At 53.5% G+C, this 20,182-nt stretch overlaps 1 protein-coding gene across 2 annotated transcripts; it reads right to left on the reverse strand.

Moving 5' to 3' along the window:
* Window positions 1–1,340: 1,340 nt before the first annotated feature.
* Window positions 1,341–19,837, reverse strand: ALKBH5 (alkB homolog 5, RNA demethylase). Of its 2 annotated transcripts, none has more exons than XM_065644840.1 (5): window positions 19,743–19,837; window positions 18,351–19,167; window positions 11,866–11,946; window positions 7,372–7,527; window positions 1,341–5,732 (listed from the first exon to the last, which is right to left on the reverse strand). In XM_065644840.1, exons 2-5 carry the CDS (start codon window positions 19,070–19,072, stop codon window positions 5,549–5,551), a joined length of 1,143 nt encoding a protein of 380 aa, XP_065500912.1. In that variant the 5' UTR covers window positions 19,073–19,167; window positions 19,743–19,837; the 3' UTR covers window positions 1,341–5,548. The 2 variants fall into 2 exon arrangements, with proteins under 2 accessions (XP_065500912.1, XP_065500911.1); XM_065644839.1 differs by lacking the exon at window positions 19,743–19,837 and adding an exon at window positions 19,377–19,460.
* Between the last annotated feature and the right edge of the window lie 345 nt (window positions 19,838–20,182).

Genomic DNA, 20,182 nt, shown 5'->3' on the forward strand with positions numbered 1-20,182 from the left:
TCTCCTCTTTCTTTCATTTTTTCTCTCTGTGGTTTGGGGAACACAGAGGGCATCCCCACCCAGGCTGTTCACCCTGGCCACAGGACCCCCACAACCACGGTGTGTGTGGGATGCAGGGCCTCATCCCAGCCCACAGGCCCCACCGCCATGGGTGTCCCGGCGGCACCGCGGCCACCGAGCCTGGGGCTCGGGGAGCTGAGCACAGCGCTGAGCGGACCTGCCGAGCAGGGCCGGGATCAGCGCCCTGCCGGCTGCTGCCGTCAGTATTTGGGCCCTGTCCCCAGCTGGGTGATGGCCGTAGCCCTGCCTGGTGCCACGATGGCGTTGGCCCAGGGTGGGGGTGAGTCACCCCGGCAGGGCAGGGCAGCCCCTCCCTGCTGACTAACCCCAGGGAGATGCCACTTTGGGGTGATGTGGGGTTTGGGGTGGAAAACACCCTCAGGGGGGAGTGAGGGCTATCACAAAATCACTTGAGTTGGAAGAGACCTTCAAGATCATTGAGTCCAACCATTACCCCACCCCGGCACTGCCCCACGTCCCTGAGAACCTCATCCCGTCTGTCCAGCCCCTCCAGGGATGGTGACTCCACCACTGCCCTGGGCAGCCTGTTCTGATGCCCCACAGCCCTTTGGGGAAGAAATTGTTCCCCAGATCCAACCTCAACCTCCCCTGGCGCAACTTGAGGCCGTTTCCTCTGGTCCTGGCGCTTGTTCCTGGGGAGCAGAGCCCGACCCCCCCTGGCTCCAAGCTCCTTTCAGGCAGTTCAGAGATCAGAAGGTCTCCCCTCAGCTCCTGTTCTCCAGCTGAACCCCCCAGCTCCCTTAGCCGCTCCTCATTGACCTGATGCCCCAGTGATGGACTCCTGGATGGACAGAAGGAAAGGATTTGATCCTGGGAGATGGAGAAGACATCACCAGAGCGGACAGGAGCTCACGGTGGTGGAAGAGGAGGAGGAAGGCCACCATGCAAGGCCAACAGACCCCATCCAGCCACATCATCCCCTCTCAGGCACTGCACACCCATCCACCAGCCAGGGAGGACAAGGGGCTCCATATGAAGCTGAAGCATGGGGTGCAGCCCCCGCAGAGGGCTGGGGACAGTTGGGGATCGGGCACTGGCTGCGGCAAGTCCCTGAGGATGGAAAGCAGGAGGAGGACAGACAGCCCCATCCCCGCTTTCTAGGGCAGCACAGGAGGGACAGACACTGTGTTTGGCCGCTCCGTCCTCAGGGAACCAGAGACTCCCTTTATTTAGAAGCAGTTCCCCGCAACCTCGTTTCTGCTGGGGGGACGTGAGGCACAAATCCCAGCCACCAGCACCACCACACAGGCAGGCAGAGCGATGCTTTCTGCTTTTATTCAATTAATGCAGCAATCTATACAAGAAAAAAAATTTATAATGAAACCATGAAATTCCAAACCCTGACAGTGAAGAACCAAATTCTTCCTAAGAATCAACCAGGATTAAAAGATTCCCCCCTCATCAGACTGTACATAAAATAATCTCTGCCCCATTTACAGCGTTTCACACAGTACTTCTCGTATCTCAAACTTCAGAACTGTACAACTTTGTTACAAACCACGCTTTTTCCTAGGAAAAGCTTAAGGAAAAAAATATTGCCACTTTCTTTTTTTTTTTTTTTTAATTTTTATTCGTAACAAAACAAAACAAAAAAATTAGAATCTTTAAAAAAACAAAACTAAAGTCAGCCAGAACTTTTAAGTGTGGGCAGGGGTGCGGGAAGGAGCAGAGATGTGCTTCTCGGCTGAATATTTCTCCTCCCGATGGGGAAAGTGAACACTTTTGGCAGATAAAAGACTATTTGCTGCTGGCAGGGGTCTGGACCCTGTTCCCCCGCGTGCTCCTTAGAGCATCGCAGCCATTTCAACCCGCAGGGTTCGGACACGTCGTGGTGAGCGCAAGGTGCCAACAGCACCAAAACCCAAGGGATTCAGCTCTGGTCACGGCAAACGGCGGCTCGTGCTGGTACCGCGGGTGGCAGCCCCTGACCTCCAGGATGAGCCAAACCTCGGGGCTGGGACTGCAGCTCGCACTGTCATAGCAGCTCCTGCTGTCACAGCAGCTCCCGCTGTCACAGCTCTTGGCTAACAGCTGGATGAGAGCTCAGCGGGTACGGAGCCAGATGTGGCAACCCAGGCTCCCCTGCCTGCATCCCTGCCTGCACAGGGACCCACCGCAGACCGACAGCCCCTCCCTGAGCCCACTCACCCCTTCCCACCAGCAAACAGCCCTTTCTTCTCTTCCTACAGACATATCGAGCCCATGCGACCAATGCAAGAGCTTTAGTTTGATGAACAAGTCTTCTCAAGATACAAAAAAATCCCCAATTCCTCCTGCTCTTTGCAGAGAAGCACGGACAAACCCCGCTTTCCTTCCCGTTCCTCAGGAAAGACAGTTCTCGTGGTCTGGGTGTGTGGGACCATCGCACTGGACGTAGCCTTATTCCCAGTTTATGGCTGAGGTTACACAAACAACACGCTGTGGGTGGGTGAAGAGGTCAGACCACACGACCGACACGACAAAGCCAACGGGGTGACCAGGGTTTTTGACCCAGTCTTATCAGATAGGTGACATTAAGGGATTCAGACATCTGGATCCATGTGAAAAATGTGTCTTCTCATTTCATATCAAGGTTTCACTCTGATCTTGTTCAGTTCGAAAGAGTTAAAAAACCATGTTATCTACACATATATATCTGTATGTATAGAAAATGTCTGTACAGGTGGGGAAGATACCTGCCCACACGCTGGAGACTCCTCACCCAAGAGATCAGACCGATTACATCCCACTCTCCCTCTCTTCAAGGTGTCAAACCCCAAACCAGCCTGGTTAAAACCAAGCACACACGAGAACAGACAGCGGCTGGGGAGCAGCTCCGGCGAGGAGCAACTCCCGTCCCTCCAGCCACGGCTGCCGGCTCCGACCCACGGCACAGGCATGGGGCAGGGGGAAGGAGGGAGGGGAGAGCTCCTCACCACAGCAGCAGGAATCCCCAATGGGGAAAAGGAGGAAACTCGCATGTGTCCAGACTGCAGGAGGACCAGGATGAGGTGATGGTTGGTACCGGGCTGGAGGTTTAGACCTCAGGATCCTCGTTGAGCCTTTGGTGGAGATTGAGCCAACGTGGATCCCTCTCTGCGGAAAGGCTGGCTGCCTCCAGCTTCACTTTGACACCAGGGTATAGTACCCATATTGCAGAGTGTAGGTGTAAAATTGAGCGCTACTGGGGGAGAGCAGGCTGCACAGAGCCGAGACCTCCGGCAGCGACCGCTGCCACCAACACGACACGACACGGAGGAGAGCATGGCCAGGATGAGTCCAGAAAGACAATCTGGAGCAGCCACTGCTGGGCATCCTGCTTGCAGGTCGCCAGCTTGCCAGAGATATTTGCACCAGCCCTACAGAGGAGAAGGGATCACTGCTCCCTGTGTTCCGTTTGCTATCAGGGGAATATCAAGCTTTCCAAAACAGGGGGTTTGCAGCCAAGAGCTGGCCTGGTTTCTCTGCAGAAAGCTGGGAGGGTGAGGAACACCCTTTCAAATGCTACGTGTGGTCTGAAAATTGATTTTTAATGGTTTCAGAAGCAGAAGTGTGAAGTTTGTGATCACTAGGCAAACAAGAGAGGTCCCTTCGAAGGCTGGCTGCGAGGTTGTGCCCGTACCTCTGCACGGAGCCAGCGGGGGCTCCCACCAGGAAAGCCATTGGGTAGAGGGAATCAGAGACAGGGTGACAGTAATTTCCTTTGCACTAATTTGACCGCTAGATCCAGCTTGAGCAATAACCCCAACAACAGGTGAGCGACAGGAGCTGCAGAAGTCAGCGGGGAAGGAAAAGTACACTGAGGACCAGATGTCAGCAAGCGTGCTCGATTGCCAAGGAACAGCACTCCGGGAAACAACTGGGTTCTGGTTTGGGGTTTTTTTTTTTGACTGTGACCCCCTCAAGACAGCAGCAAACAGGTTTCAAAATATATTACATCTTTTTATTGCCAAGCGTGCAGACCATGAAGTGTGTGGGGGACACGACACTAAGAAAAACTACAATTTGAGGGAGGGCAAAGCAGTAAAAATTTTAAAATAAGACTACTCCTTACAACTGCCAACACTTAGGTTCAAAGAATCTATTTGAGGAAGTTTCTTAAAAGTTTGGTTCTAAATATGGTGTCGGGCCCCAAACTTAGAAAACGCTGAGGCTTCAATCTGGCCTAACGCAAACCGGGTGGGAGAAGAGGAGGAAGGCAGCAGACTTTCTAACACTAACTCCATGGGGCCAAACACCCAATTCTTAGCATTTTCTGTAGCAACCAGAAAACTCCCTCCCCCAAGAATAAGCCAGGAGGGGAGGGGCAGCTGCTGAATGCGCTGAACTGGGGCCAAACCAGACCCTCGCGGCGTCCTCGCTCCCAGAGCCAGCCCGGAGGGGACACGCCGCAGCCACAGCCTCTTCCTGCTCTGACACAAGTCCCTCGGAATAGGATGCTGTCCTGGGACGCTGTGCCACCTCGACTCTCTTGTTTCCTCCACCTACAAGGAGCAGGGTGCTGAAAACCAGCCCCCCAGGCAGCAGAGAACAGCTCTTCTCAGGAGGTCCCAAGGCAAGCGTTCTCACAAGAACAGCGTCTCTCCTCCTGCTCTTCGCTCTCGCCACGCAGCACATACTCGATGTGATCACTCACCGGGCAGCCCCAGGGCTCCAGTACAGACCTCAGGTTAATAGTGGGCCAGCCTCAGTGACACCAGTTTCCTTCCTCCTCAACCAAAATACTCCCCTGGTCAGACCAGCACTGAGAAACCAGAGCTCACGTACATTCTTCTCAGAGAGGGACACAAGGCTGCGAGCCCACGCTGGCTTGGGAAAAGCGACTAGAAAGGAAACTTATGGCATTTAAAACCGGTACTAAAGTGCAACAAAAAAATGTCCTAAACTCTTTGAAATCAATCGCAGTAAGAGGCGTCTGCAAAACTTCAAACTTCCAGATACTGCAGGGCACCCCTAAAACAAACCCAACAACAACCAGGTAAGAGCAGACCAAGGAGCCCTTTGGTGAAGCAAAGAATACGAGGCCACCACAGAGAGTTTCAGCTCCTGGGGTCAAACATCATATTTAGAACATTTGGAAAACAAGAAAGTTAAAGCAAAAAAAAACAAAACAAAAAAAGAACAGAACAAAAAAACCCCAAAAAAACAATTCTTGAATCTTGCGCAATGAAACAGTTAAACTTTTTGGTGTTTTCAAAAGAAATCCCAACAGACAGCCTGGCATAACTTTATCTGCTTCCTAAGGGAGAGATGCCCGTTTGACTCATGACTCAGGACACCATGTGCACTGGACATGTTCCATCCTTACATATGTCTCAGCATTCCTCCATTCATAAAAACCAAATCGCTAGATCCTTCCTGTTTACCCTTCAGCCTGAAAGGAAAAACCAAAACTGAAGCTAGACGGAAGATAGCCAGAGGGAGGAGAAAGTTTTCACAAACTGGAGGCAAATCTCATCATCTCCGCGAGCCTGGAAAGTGCAAATCCTCAGTGTCGCCTCATTTTAACTTTCCTGGCTGGGCTGCCGTCCTCCTCTTCCTCGTCACAGTCCTCCGTGTACTCGTAAGACCTTCGCCAATAGTTCTCGGAGCTGAAGTTGCTCCGTCTCCTATGTTTTGGTAAGAGGACAGAGCGCCTGTTCTCTTCTTTATCCATTTCTAGAATCCGTGGCCTATGGGGGGAGAGAGAAAGAGGGAGTGAGAGCACATCCACCACAGGATTTAGACATTCCTTGTGCAGATACTATCTGCAGTTTTGCATTCTTTGAGTGATACGACTGACTGTTTCCACATTGCCTGTCCAGTGCTGGGCACTCAGCAGAGCCTGAACACATAATCCAGGTGCAGCTCCCACGGGGAGGCTGAGAACTTTGCTTTTGATGGAGCAAGTCTTTCCCCTTCCCAGGGCAAGTTTTGGTCTTTGCCTCCACCAGGAACACTTCCAAACAGCCCAGTCACCTCTTTCTACGCACAGCTTGTGGCCCCAAGAGACGTCCCTTGGGCAGAGGGGTCTGTCTTGCAGCACAGGGCTGCACTCCTTTTTAAGTTGCTGAGGTGCTTGTGCAGGATCAAACCACGGCTCCAAACACCTTTGTCTTCTCGCTAGTTCTCTCAAACGTTACCACAGCGCAATCAGTTATTCCTGCAAAGCTGCCTTAGCTCTCAGCTGCACCTGGGCTGGTGGGCTGCAGACCACTGATTTTATCCTCGGTGGCAACTGCCGAGTTCTCTAAGAGATACCACTACCTGATATCCATGCTGTTTACCTATGTTATACCAGAGTCTTTGAGGCTAAAAGAAAACTGTGTTTTTGACATTCATTTGCTGCAGGAGTCTACACAAGCCCCCCCCCACCCCAATAAGGTCACATCAGGCTGAACACCAGCTCTCACGGCTCTGCAGACTTGTCCTGCGTGATCACTCCTCCGATCACAGAGGAAAGATTTCGTTTGCAGTCGACCTTCTTGATTTATTTTCCCAGTCTGCGTCCAGGTGAATGAACACTGCACACAAACAAGCCGTCCCCACCCTCCTCACCCCCAGACAGGTTAAAACATGAGCTGGGACCGAGCCCCAGGACCACACCAACTTTTATTTTTTTATACCATGTGCAGAGAATGCCGTGTCAATCCCGGAGAAGCTTTGGAATTGGAAAATATCAGAAAAATTGCATGACAGTTGGCAGACTGGCTATCTGTACATTCACACGCAGCATGGTGGTGTTTAAGGGAAGCCTTGCTGCAGAGCTCAAGCTGTCTGAAACCTCAGCAAGGAGCTCTCCTGAAGGTCAGGCTTACACATTCACACAGTCTGGTTACACACAAAAAGAAACACATGCAGCTCTGGAATCAAAACAGGTCTGAGAAGCTTCCCAAGAGGACCTTCACCTTTCCCAGATAGCAAAACCTCACGTTCTCTCCCAAGACTGCTTTCATAATATAGTTGAACGCAGCTGCACAGGTTGCTTGGCAATAGAGGTCAAAAATAATTAGTTGCAGGGAAACTATTGTTCTGAACGACTGCATTATCAAGAGCCAGCCAAATCTATTGCTTCTTCATTATGCCACTCACAGGATAAAGAGTGTAAGCTGCTTACAGCCAGAGCTTAGCCTCCGCGAGCCTGGGAGGAACGTATAAAGAACCTCGTTCTGATAAAACAGATCTCTACACCACAGAAAGCACCCAGGAGGTGCAAACTAGGATGTTTTTTAAAGTGTGCTGTGCAGCCTCTCATCAGAGGCCAGGAACCTCAGACACGCACCAACCTAGAGATACGACCCAAAACATCGCTCTTAGGGGAGACCATCCTACCTGTGAGCAGCATCGGGATCTGCTTTGCGATGGGACCGCTTGGGTTTCAGGATCTGGTCCCGGTTGTTTCCTGACAGACGGTCGGAGTTATAACCTGGTGGCAACACAGAGCTACTCAGGGATTTTGTTTCCAATCGAGGTGCATCTAGTCTTGTTCTGCAAATAGTTAAAGAGAAGAGAATTTGCAAGGAGTTTCCACAGAACCGCTAGCGCGCTGCAGCAGTCGTTTGTCCTGGATGTGCTGAAGCAGAACCCTGAATCCCAGCCAGGCAACTTAGGAAGAGGGTCGGGACCATTACACTTGACAGCAGAAGCAGCTGCAGCTTTCTGGTACTTGAAGCTGCAGCTTTAACCTTTGCTGCGTTGGTTAGAGGGAAGAGGAAGGTTTAGGGACACATGTAGTCATGAGGTGTGAATGGTGCTGGGCTCGCTGCAATCCCAGTTATGGGATACAGAGCAGAGGCGTTGCAGCCCCTGTGAAATACTATAAAAAAATCACAATGACTCGTCGATAACTCATAGCTCCAGTTAAGCCACCTGGGAGATGCCCTGTGAAACTCACCATCGCCTACGACAGTAATAACTGCTTCTATCTGGAAACTCCCTGCTGTCTCAATATCTCATGGGGTCAGGCGTTTCTCAGCTTGACTAAGAGGTTTAAAGAGTTGAAGTACGAGTTGGGAGAAGGTCCAGCAAACAGAAGCTACACCACATCCCTTAAAGCACCACCTTGTTTGTGCTGGGATAGAAAAGTGCTCAAGCTACCCCAGAGAGTGAGCACAGCTCGTCCCAGAGCAGAACTGTCGCTGGCCCAGGCACAACTGTAGCCACAGACACATGGAAGGAGGCAGCAGGAATGAAAACTGGGCAGCACGGTATCTTATCACGGCGCTATCACCGTCTCCAAGCACAGCACAGTTACCAGTCTCAACTTACAAGCACTGCTAAAAATCTATTTCAAAACGCAGACTGAAATTTAAGAATGGGCAAAACACACTAGAAGATGGTACTGGTGCTCCAGAGAGAATCCAAGCCACTTCCCAGCAGGCACCCTGATATTGTTGCTGCGGCCTGTCTCCCTCCTTGGGATTTGGGATGAATACAGAAGGGGGCTGGGTGAAAAAATGGGGAAGAATCACTACTTGCTGTCTAGTGCTGAGCTTTAGCTCCTGAGGGAGGTTTCCACAGGAGAATCCCAGCCTAAATTGCTGTTAGGAAGCACATCCAGTTGCCAAGACTCCTCTCCACTATCAGGGAGAGCCTCTCCAGTTAACCATGGCGATGCCAGGCTGGCACATGCGAAGCCGGGCCCGGCAGCCCAGCTCTGCCCAGCGCGCCAGAAACAAGGAAGGTTTCCGCAGGCGGCTGCCAGGCTCCACAACGCTGCCATCCGGAGCCGTTCTGGGCTCCAGGACTGGACCCAGTCCAGCTCCAACACCAAAGGCATTGCGGATCCTGCCCCGGACATGTTAGGTGGTTTAAATACCTCTCAAATATAACAGCAACTGCAGGCTGGCAATTAAAATAAACAAACCGCCAAATATACTGCAAGGGCAAGGGAACAACAGCCATGCTCCTCTCTGAACACAGAGCAACGCAGGTAGGAGCTGCAGGAGCAGGTACGAGAAGAGGCTACACCAAAACAGAGAGCAAATTCCCTGCCAAAGCTTAAGCTAAACAGAATAACTCCCCGATTTAACTGCTCACAAATGGCAGCATAAATGCTCTAAAATGACTTTCAAGACCTGCTTCTATAGGTCTCATTTCTATCCCTTACCTCTTCCAGCATCTCATGAAATTGAGAGCATTGTTCCTCCCCCAAGCCTCTTGCTCAAAGCATTTCCAAACCTCGCTGGCTCCCCACAGTCCTGCACTCCGACACGCAGGAAACGCTGTAAATATCATCACTGAAGTGTTTATGACCTACTTGGTAACCACATCGCTCTCCAGCATCCTGCAAACCCCAGCCGTTTCTCCAGCTCGTGCAGCTTTGTTCTCCCGCCGCTGCCAGCAAAAACCGTCTCTAGAACCAAGCGCTCGGAGCGGAGGCAGGAGCAGATCCAGACTCGAACGTCTGGGGCCCAGCAGGCTCTGGCAGCCTGTTCAGAGCCGAATATCCCAGCTCCTACCTGCAGCAAACTTTATGCTGCTGTATGACCCAATTGATCCAATCCCGCTGGAGAGCTCGAGGCCGATTCTTACCACGAAAATGAGGAAGAGGAGTTTTACGAGGCCGCTGGCTGCTCCCAAGCCTCTCATGCTTGCAGGGCTACCAGCAGAAGTAGCTGTTTTCCCGGTTGCATAATACACTATTTCAGATTGCACAAAGTCGCATGATCCGGGGCTAGGAAATGGCATTTGCTGCAGCGCTGGATGCCGCGGGGATGCGGGCGCAGCCGAAGATCAGCGCAGCCCTGCTGTGTGTGCACGCACATGGGGCTCGGCGAGGAGACGGCTGCCGTCGCAAGGGATAAACAGCAATTAATAAGCTCTATTTGGCAGCAATCAGCGCGTACCCCTTGGCAAACAGGCAATTGCCATCTATTCACCAGAGCTGCTAAGGTCTACGGAGATTACACAAAAATAATTACCAGGGGGGTTTCCACTTTGCTCAAGAGGAAAAAAAAAATCTTCTTGTGGTTTCATTCAGCCTGCAAGTCGAATTGGCCCATCGCTGTCTGCGTATGATGGGGCAGAAACACTTCTGCTTTAACGCTAAGCAAATCCGGCTCTTAAAATCAGGGGAAGACAGAAGGACACACTGCTACGCAAGGACAGCAACGAAAACGTAGTCCATAGGGCTCTGCTAGGAGCTAATGGGCCTCGTCTGCTCAGGTCAGCCTGGCACGTCTCAGCCAGAAAGGATGCAAAAAAAACAAAAGCCCAGTTGCACATTGAGGGCAATCAGGCTGGACTGAAATAACTTAACTTGAAAGCAAGAAGTAGACTCAGTTTAAACATGTAAGATATCTGCAGCAGTTTGGGCAGCCTTAGCTTATTTAGCTGAGTCTGTCTTTTCTAGGGAGAAGCTCCACAGCCCAGGACAGGCAGCTTCTCCATCCCAAAGTCCAACTAAAGCAGCTACAGGGTTTGGAGGTGTGTTCCACTGCTGCTCCTCAGCACTCACACTGCTTTTCCTTGGCTGCAGAAACCAACAACACAAACACAACAGCCTTTTAATTCTTGTCGCAACCCTCTCGTCTTAAACCTCACGTGGCCGTAACCAGCTATCAGGTGGTTTGGTTCTAATCTTTCTTTCTTTGATTCCCCTCTTTATCACCTGCCACATCTCCTCCTGCCTCCTCGGGTCTGTGCTGATCTTGCCTGGCTGACGCCTCAAGGCTGCTGTTTTTCCTGCCTTCGTTTCATGGGTCTCTCTAACCAGATGTCCAACTCTGCTCCACTGGCTTTATGCCAGATCTTCACGACGTTGACAGACTCGTTCTGAAGCCAACTATGCTGTCCAAAGGCTCAGCAAGTCTCAATCTAGACCACTCACCCGCGAGACTTATGCCAGCCTGGGCCACAACTGCAGCCCTGCCATCAAACCCACGCTTTTGTCTGGGTTTACAGCACTCAAATCATGTGTGTTTTCACTTGCAGAATGATTTCTTGACAGCAGAATTACTGCTAACACCTTCTAAGACAAAATCAACATGGGTCAAGAAGCGGCAGTTACATTTTTTTGGTCTCCTAGTAGAAGGAACTGATGAGAGAGGACATTTCTGGGCACAAAAAAAAAAAAAGGTTATACTGAGGAATTTGGGGTGGGGTTGGTTTGGTTTTGGTTTTTTCCATTTTATTTTCTGAAGAGCTTAGGAACAGACACTGGCTGACGAAATGCCATCAGCTGACCAGGACAGTGTATCTTCTAAAGAGGAAGCATGTGATACAGCTCACAGTGCTCGGCTTCCCAACACCGACTCGAAGGACAAGCCCTGTAAAGCGATCACTGAATCCACCGCATCCATTTCCCTTCAAAGCCAGCGACTGCCTCCCTCTCCCCAGGAAATGAGAGTTGTGCTACCAATAAAACTTTATCTGCTTTATAGGAGATTCTTCATCGTAAGCATCAGCTTCAAAGGACTGTCCAGGTAATGCACATATGTGGGTATCGTATGATCAGCCACCTGAATACACAGCCCAAAACAAGAGAATTTAAAACCCTAGCTGTTTGGAGTTAGGCAGCCGATCAAAGCCAGGTGTTTGGACACAAACAACACTTGCAAACCCAGACATTACAACGAAGTGCTGCTGCACAGAGCCAAAAAGTGATTAACTCCGCAGTAACGAGTCCCATCTACTCCCACCAGCTACACGATGGGTACGGCAAGACATAAACAAGCATCAGATTGACATCTAATCAAGATACAAGATCAAGCCAGCAAATTAAGAAGCAAGACAGTTTTACAGTGTTTCTTTAAAAACACCTCAGGAAACATCACAACACCATATCCAAGTTTATCTTACTGTCTGGAGGGCCTCAACACTTACTTTCGAAGGATGATGACAGCTCTTCTCTCCTTGATGTCCTGTGGTCGGATACAGTGTGTAATTTCATCGGCTGCGTATCCACTGACAAGAAAAAACAAAAAGCCGCTGTGAGAAAGATGACAGGCAGAAGCAGAAAGCGGTTGCCAGCCTCAACAACTCAGTTGGGCCAGTTATTTCCTAACTTCCACCAGAAATTCCTCCTCCAAACACCATCCCCAGGCCCATGGGACCTGGACTTATAGTACAAGAAACTTCAGGGAAGAATGAGGACAGTCAGGGCTTTTTTTAATTTTTTGTACTCAAGTTTTTTAACATACACCAGAGGAAGCTGCCACCTGCAACAACATTGTGAAATAAGACATGTAGGAAATGAGTTTATGAAGTGTAAATTCAGCCAATTTACCAAGAAATTAGAGAGCAATAGGGAAAATAAGATCAGCATATTGGTCCAAAACATCTCCTAACACATATCCCTGAGAAAAACCATCTCTCATGGCTGAAATGCACAGCATACCCAGACACGAACATGTAGGGGAGCTGATGAGAAGATTGTTATTCGAGGAGGGGGGAGAGTCAAGTGTCTCACCCCCTCACACAGGCACAGAGGCTGCTGTCCCAGCACCCTCGCCCTCCCGTTACCCCTCACACAGTGCATCCTCAGCCACGGCACGAACATCTCTCCCAGCACAGCCCAACCCAACACACACCAACCACCTTCAAATCCAGACCTGCAAACCAAGCTGTGCTCCTAAAACTTCCCTGCTGCGGGACTCGCGAGGCGAGACAGCTTCCCCGGGCTGATGGAAATCACAGCCAGCTTGGGCAGCCGCATGGTGTGAACCGTGGGATTGTCATATGCAAGGACATGAGTTGGACTTGATGGCCCCTGTGGGTCCCTTCCATTCTCTGGCCATGAGCAGCCATTCCCAGCGGGAACGTTTCACCGGATGAGACGACTTCGCCTCCCTCACGTTTCCAGCAGGCAGGAGCAAAGCCACAGCCACTACAGGCCCCGTCCACCCGCAACACGCAGGAGCGATTTTCTCATGGCTGCTTCGGTTGCTCAGCACAATCCTGGGGTTGCGACAGGTCCATGGAGAGCAGCCGTCACATCTGCTGGGACAGACGAGCCACCGTGCTGGGAGCAAATCTCATCACTCACGTGGGTGCTAAGAAGCAGGTCCGAGAGCTGGGCCTGCCCTCTACCTGCTGTTTGGAGAGTGACTGTTCACAAAAGAGCCTTCTGGAGTCAAATATGGGGAAAAGAGAAAGTAAATGCCTTCGGAGCCTCCTGAAATGGCTGGCGAGGAGAAGACGACCTTTGAAGGGACATGGGTGAAGGCTGCTCACGCCACACAGAGCCAGCACACCCCACGCTAGTTTAATGTGAAACAGAAATCACTGAGCCTGCTCTCCCAAGGCTTTACTGTGAAGCTGCCGCCACACCAAGTGCCAGCCAGGAGCGCGGCCAGGGACATCGGCTCGTAGGTTATTCAGGACACTCAGAGCCAAGACCTGCACACGCAGGTGTTCTCTGGGGACGGGACCGGGTTTCCTTTATCTGGTTAGATAACCCACCCACTCACTGAGAAACACTTCCCCAAGATGGATTTGCTGCTTTGTGAAGAGAGTTAAGAGTCTAAAATCTGACCAATTAAACCAGGTGTTGGTGTCCATCCCCCCCTGTCCTGTGGGGCACTGCAGAACAAGCCAGCGTTAGGCGAAAGGGCTTATAATGATGCTCTATTATGTTCCAGGAATCTCTGCGTCAAGCTCCAGCGAATTCATTAATGTCACGCACATTAACATTCAACTCGGCACATCCTCAGCGACACCCCGAACATCAGGAAAAGGTCTGTTGTCACACGAGATGCCAGCCTGGCCACTTGTTCCCCCTCCCCAGGCAGGAACCCACTTTCCAGTGAGCTTTTGGAGCAGCACCAGGCAGAGCTTGTGGTCCCAGATACATACGGGCAGCACCAAAGCAACAGCCCCAGTACTCCGGTCCGAGGCCCTAATGGGGACCCACCAGTCCACCCCAGTGCCGCGCTGCTGTGGGAAAAGCCAGCTTGTACTGTACCACATACAGCAACGGCATCCCTCTGCATGGCCCGCCTGCAGAGGGGTTTGCACAGGCACCAGGCAGAAAAATGGAAGAACAAGGTTATGTCACACTTGTTCTGCTTTGTGCCGGCATGAACTCCTCACCCGCTGCCCGGCCTGGCTCCATCCTGATAACGGGTAAAGGGGCAGACACTGGAACGAAACACCCGTAACGATATCGAGGGTCTACCCAGAAATTTCTTGTGCAAAGAACAAACCCAGAGCACGAGGTAAGAGGTGACTCAGTAAGGAAAACCTTAAATTGCTGCTCACAAGAACACCTGAGCGTGACGTATCCAGCCTAGAGCGCTTTCCAGAACACAGGGAGGTGCAGATACATCCACACGCTCCCCCAATTAACACCCCAACTCCTAAACAATCTGTCAGACCTCACACCCCAACTCCTCCCAGATTCTCAGGCCAGAAGAGCTGCTGCTGAGCCACAACATAAGCCATTCACATGGGAATGAAAGCAGATTTTTTTTTTTTGTACGAACATCACCAGAAAGGAAGCCCTCTGTACAAACCCCACCAGAAGCTCTGCAGAGTCTCTGACGAGAAATATTTCTAGGGGTTGACAACAGCCAGGCCAGCTCAGAGGCAGAGGGACCTCACACACGGTCCCATCGCAGGGTCTGAGCAGCTCAAGGCTTCACTTGTGGTTCAGGAAAGCTGCTGCCATAAACCACGCATGTGACGCCGACCATTTCAAGCAGAGCTTGGACAAATCTATTTGCCTCGTCACCGCTGGCACATGTGGAACTTCCTCTGCACCAATGGCCTGTTCTGAGGGATCGGACTTTTCTGGAAAAGCACCTGATCCAGGCAGTTGCAGAGATTCCTCCAGCTGGGAAGAAAGCAGGTTCATCCTCCAGAGACTCCGACCAGCTCTGATTATGCTACTGCTAGCCATGCCCTGAGACAGCAGGAGAGACAAACATCACGATGACGGTTCCACTGCTGTTACAAACAGCTGGGTGAGGACCTGGAGCACTCAGCAGCTGCAGAAGGGAAGCCGGTATGGCATGCAAGCTCTCAGAACTTGAGAAACGTTACCTTTGGTCACTTATTCCTCTGGCTCACTGCAACTGTGCTATTTGCAACCACAGTTCTCAGATGCAACGCTCGGCAATTAAACAGCTGGTGCAGTGCTGAGATTTGCCACCTACAACAGCGGCTGCAGGGCACGGTGTGGGGGTCCAGCTGGCTCTGCACCCCCACAGCTCCCTCCCTTTTTTCCAGCTTCGGCTTTTGTCACAGCACATGTTCCCCAGATGAACCGCCAAATTCCTTCATTTCCTCCCCATTGCTTCTATCGACTGATGCTTATCAAATTATTGCTAAAAAAAGAAAACCCACAAATGTGGTCCAGCCAGCAGCCCCCAGGAGACAGCGGATGGTCCATCAGACTGAAATCCAGCTTAACTCTGACTGCCCAAGAAGAGCAGCACAGACGGAGGTGGCAGCAGGACAAACCCGCAGGAGCAGCCGCGTTGTGAGGCTGAGGGAGAAGAGTGGACTGGAGGAGGTCTCTTCGAGATATCAAAACCTACAAGGGCAAATCACTGCAGACTTCACAAGGAGAGGAGGAAAAAGTGCCTCGCTGGAAGTGCAAAGGTCATGGGATGGCTCAGCCTTTGCACAGCCCAGCCAGGAGAATCTGTTCCACCTTTTAAACACTAACCTGTCATCTGGAGATCTGAATACTTTCCAGTGAGTTTGAGGAGCGTTCGGTGTTTGCAAACAACGCAGCCTGCTTCACAGTAGGCAAATCAAGTCAAAGGATATGGGGAAGCCCCTCTGCAAACTCTCTGCTGGGCAGGCAGCTACAAAATCAGGAAGACAATTTGGAACAGGCCAGACGCGACGTGGGGAGAGCCTGAGAACCATGTGGGGGCAAAGAGAGAGATCCAACAGCTTGCTTTCGATCCTCACGATTTCCACGCGGTAACCAAACACACGCGGCTACCCTGACTTCCCCAAAAAGGGCAGCACGCCAGGCACAGCCACTGACCCAGCAGTATTTGAATCACAGACATTACAAGCATGCCATTTCGATCTGTGCCGTTTCCCTATCTCCAGGGCAACTGCCTTCAGCAACTGTTTACCGAGAGGAGAAAAAGCCAAGTTTCGGGAGTTGACTTAAATACAGAGCAAGGGCTGGATTTTGGAGGTCTACCCCGAGAGTCCACTGATGGTCTGCACATCTCCCCGCTCCTCCTGAATTGCTGGGGTTAGAGGGGAGACAGGAGATCTGCAGGAACTTGCATCCAGCCAGGATCATATCATCACACAACAATCACTTTGGCAGAATCTCTCTTAAGTGAGTGCTAAGTATGTGCTAACTGCTGTACCAAAATTGAAATAAACCCTGATTTAAAGTCTATTATTTGCTGGAAAGCAGAACATCTAACTGTGGATTAAGCTAGTGAATGCCTGCAGTGGGTCACTCAGAAAGCAACACTTCTATTTGGAGGGAAAACGATATCTTCATTTGATTTGTATGATTGCTTCAGTCACGTTAATAAGTTGATTACGGCACCCAAGTGACACAGGCCAACAACACAAACACACAGGCCTGGGAGACACCCTGCTCTAATTCCAGGAGCCCTTCCCGGAGGTTTTGGAGGAAGAGAGAGGGTATGGGACAAGAAAACATCATTCTCTGGTCCTGGCCAGACAAAAGCACCTCTTCTTCCTCCCATCATCCTCCATGTCCTGATCCTCCTTCAGACATAGCGAGTTTTCCTGGTGGCTTTGACTACGAGACTTCAGCCTGATCCTGAATTAACTGCTAATGCTTCAAAGCGAGAAAACACTCTCACTGTCCTTTAAAAAAAAAAAAAGACTTCTTGCTACAAAAGGACAAGTATCTACTCCAGGCCCCCCAGGGAAAGGCAGCACAGGGGTTCATATTGCCAGCAGGACAATTCGGGTAGAAAGTTTCCCTCCTCCTGTCTAAGAGGAGAAGACGGGGAGCAGAGCGGTTGCCTCCATCCCCAGGACAGAGCTTGCTCTGCGGTAAAAGGACACGCGGCAGGACAGGTCCCCCAGGTCCCATTTCACAAAATCACTGACCTCTGCCCCCCACACTCTCGAGAAGCAGCAAATTTCCTCAGTGCCATTCTTGCTTCCCTCCGCAGCCTCCTTCGTCCCTCACTAATCCCCAGAAGTTACCTAACGCCGGGGGTACGGCGAGGATTAGTTAATGTTTGTGCAGCTTTTCTGAGATAAAAGCTATGCGAGATATCAGCATTTATTATTGATGCACTAGTCAACGGTGCGAGGCTGTATGTATGGGGAGGGGGGGGCGAAAATTCCTTCCCGCACCCTGCAGCGATCACTTTACAAGCCAAAGCAGAGGATTGTGTTACGGCCTGGGAGCCCTGAAAACCAGCCTGGACCTTCACCAGTCCAAAAAAAATATATATATATAAAACCCCAAATGAGGATACAGTTGGTTGCTCAGAGCACTGCTGGCAGAGCCTGGGCAATCCCTGCCCCAGCAGGGAGCACTCTGACCTTCGGGGACACGACGTGGTCACCGAGTTGGGCAGCACTGGGCTTCAAGCTGCTGTCCCCAAGACCGGGTCACTGATGGGTTCGTACGCACCCTGCCTGTCCCCCTCAACTGCTTGTCCCCTCACCTGCCCCGCATGTACCGAGAGGCAGCGGGGATCAGGCAGCAGGCATTTCCCGGTGCCAATCCCAGCTTTACCACCAACCAGCTGCGTGACCTTGGGCAGGTCATTTCACCTTCCCAGCTCTTTACCCATTTGCAAAAATGCGCATAAAGTCCTTTCTTGCACCCACGAACCACCGCGTTTCCCAGTGACAGTCCCACGGGGCTCTGTGCTCCGGTGTCCCCATTGGCGTCAGGCAGGGAAGGGTTTAGCGTTACCAGTTAACAGACTGGGAGGCCGTTCACACCTCCTCTCCATGCTTAAGGTCAGGTCAGGGAGTCACTGGCCAAACTAAGAATAGACCCAGGAGCCCCATCCCAACCAGCTGCTCCGCTCTGACCGCTCTTGGGCAGAGGATCCATTTTGTGCCTCGATGTGTTATTTTAACCGTTTACAGGAACTACAGCAAAGATCAGCTCCATAAGTCACCACACTCCTGCTAGGACCTGCCTCAAGCTCCATGGAGAGGGCACCCACACAAAAATCAATCATCTGCCCAAATCCCATCCATCACAGCACCAGGACCCCCTCCAAATCCTTCCTTCACCCCTTCCACTGCAGCGAGACTCTGCACGCCTACAGCCAGGCAAGATCAAGCCCGAGCCACTGTCAGGATGTGCATCCATGTGCCTCATGATTAGCATTACACAACTGAGCCCCAGCACGTTAGCGGAGGCCTCGGCAACGCGGGCGAGTTACCTGAGCACCGTGACGCTTCCCCTCTTCACGGGCAGGAAGAGAACGGGCTCCGAGACCCTGATGGGTTTGAACTGGAATTTACACCCGAAGCAGAGAGCCGAGTCGCTGAAGAAGGAGACGGAGACGATGGGCCTCTCAAAAATATGGATGGGGTCCACGTGGGAGACAATGCAGCCCCCCGGCTGGTAGTCGTTGATGACGGCACTGTTCACAAACCCCTCGGGAATCACCCGGTGCTCCACCAGCTTCCTGATCACCAGGTCGTGCACCCACTCGGGGATGGCGTCCACCTCTCCCCGCGGGTACAGCCGCTCCTGCCCAGGGCCCCGTCTCTGCAGCTGAGACCCGTAGGTGTAACCCTCCCCAAAAAAATATTTATTCCGTAGCGGTGCCCGATCCACCGTGTGCTCCTTGTAGAGCCCTTTCTCCGCCCGGGACACCACGTCCTCGATGCGGGCTTCGATCTTGGCGCACTCCTCGGCGCTGAAGAGGCGAAGCTGCCGGATGCCGCTTTTGACTTTCCGAGCTTCTTCCTCCTCCTTCTGCTCCTCGTAGTCGCTGGGCTCGGAACCGGAATCCTCCTGGTGCCGCCGTTTGCGATCGTAGGGGGGCTCGGGGGGTTCCCGGGGGAGGCTGCCGCCGCCGCCGCCTTTGTGGCCGTCCCGGTAGGGCATCATGGACTTGAGCTTCTCCCGCAGGTCCGTGTAGCCGCTGCCGGCCATGGTGCGTCCGCAGCCCCCGCCTCTATCGATCCCGGCGCTGCAGGCGGCGGGCGGCGGCGGGGGACGCGCAGCTGCTATTCATGGCACCCGCCGCCCTGTTGGGAGAGCCCCGGGGGAACGGGGAGATGAGGACGGGACGCCCCCCTCTCCGTCCCCCGCCACCTCCCGGTACCACCATCGGTCGGGCCGTGCCCGCAGGAGCCCGGTTCACACTCCCCCCCCGCCACCCCCACCCCCGGGTACACGGGACCCCCCTCCCTCTCGCCCGGGGGGAAGGGCCCGGCCCAGCGGACGCCACACTCACGGCTCGGCCCGGGGCGGACAAAGCTGCCGGTGCCGGTGCTCACGCGGCGGCCGGGCCTCGCACATGCCCAGCGGCGGCCTCGGTGCGGCGCGGTGCCCGGCCCGCTCCCGCCGCCGCGGCGCTGCCCATGGCGGAAGGCGGGGGGGCGGGGGGATGAGGGGAAGGGGGTGCCGGGGGGGCCCGGGCGGCCGTTGGCGGCGACCGGGGGTCTCGCGCAGCCCTTCCCGCGGCGCGAGCGACGCGCTACGTCACCAGGAGCCAGCCCGACATCCCGGATCGCCGCGGGGCCGCCCACCGGGCCCGCCACGCCCCGCCGCGCACGCGCCCCGCCGCTCTCCCCGGCCCCGCCCCCTCGCACGCACGTACAGGCGACGCGGCGGCCCCGCCCCGCGCCGGCCCGGCCCGGCCGCCGCCACCTCCGCCAGCGCCTCGCGCCGTAACGGGCACCGGCGGCGCCGCGACGCCCCGCCCCGCCTCCCGACTCGGCGCTGATTGGCTGGGGGGCGGGCGCGAGCGGCCCGAGCCGGTGGCTGATTGGGCGGCTGGCGGGCGGCGCGGGGGCCTAACGGGCACCGCGGCGGCGGGATGTTGGGGTAGCCGCCGAGGTGCCTGCGGGCGCAGCGGCGGGGGGCGCGGCCGCCCCCTGGCGGGCGGGAGGAGCGGGACAGCAGGCCGGGGGTCACTGGGGGCGCCGCGTTCCCGCACCCCGGCAGCGGGAACCCCCCGGGCTGCCGGCGGAGGGGCGGGCACGGGGCCCGGGGGAAGGTGATGAACGGGGCTGGAGGAGGCTGGTGCACAGGGGCACG

This window comes from Caloenas nicobarica, chromosome 14, assembly GCF_036013445.1.
Source record: "Caloenas nicobarica isolate bCalNic1 chromosome 14, bCalNic1.hap1, whole genome shotgun sequence".
NCBI lineage: Eukaryota > Metazoa > Chordata > Aves > Columbiformes > Columbidae > Caloenas > Caloenas nicobarica.

What these genes read in the sequence shown, in the direction of transcription:
- ALKBH5 (XM_065644840.1), bottom strand. Translation starts at nt 19,072, where the DNA reads ATGGCCGGCAGCGGCTACACGGACCTGCGGGAGAAGCTCAAGTCCATG. An exon ending in GCTGTCATCATCCTTCGAAA is followed by an intron (nt 7,528 to 11,865) that starts GTAAGTGTTGAG and finishes AACTATTTGCAG; the next exon opens with AACAAGACTAGATGCACCTC. An exon ending in GATCCCGATGCTGCTCACAG is followed by an intron (nt 5,733 to 7,371) that starts GTAGGATGGTCT and finishes CTCCCCCCATAG; the next exon opens with GCCACGGATTCTAGAAATGG.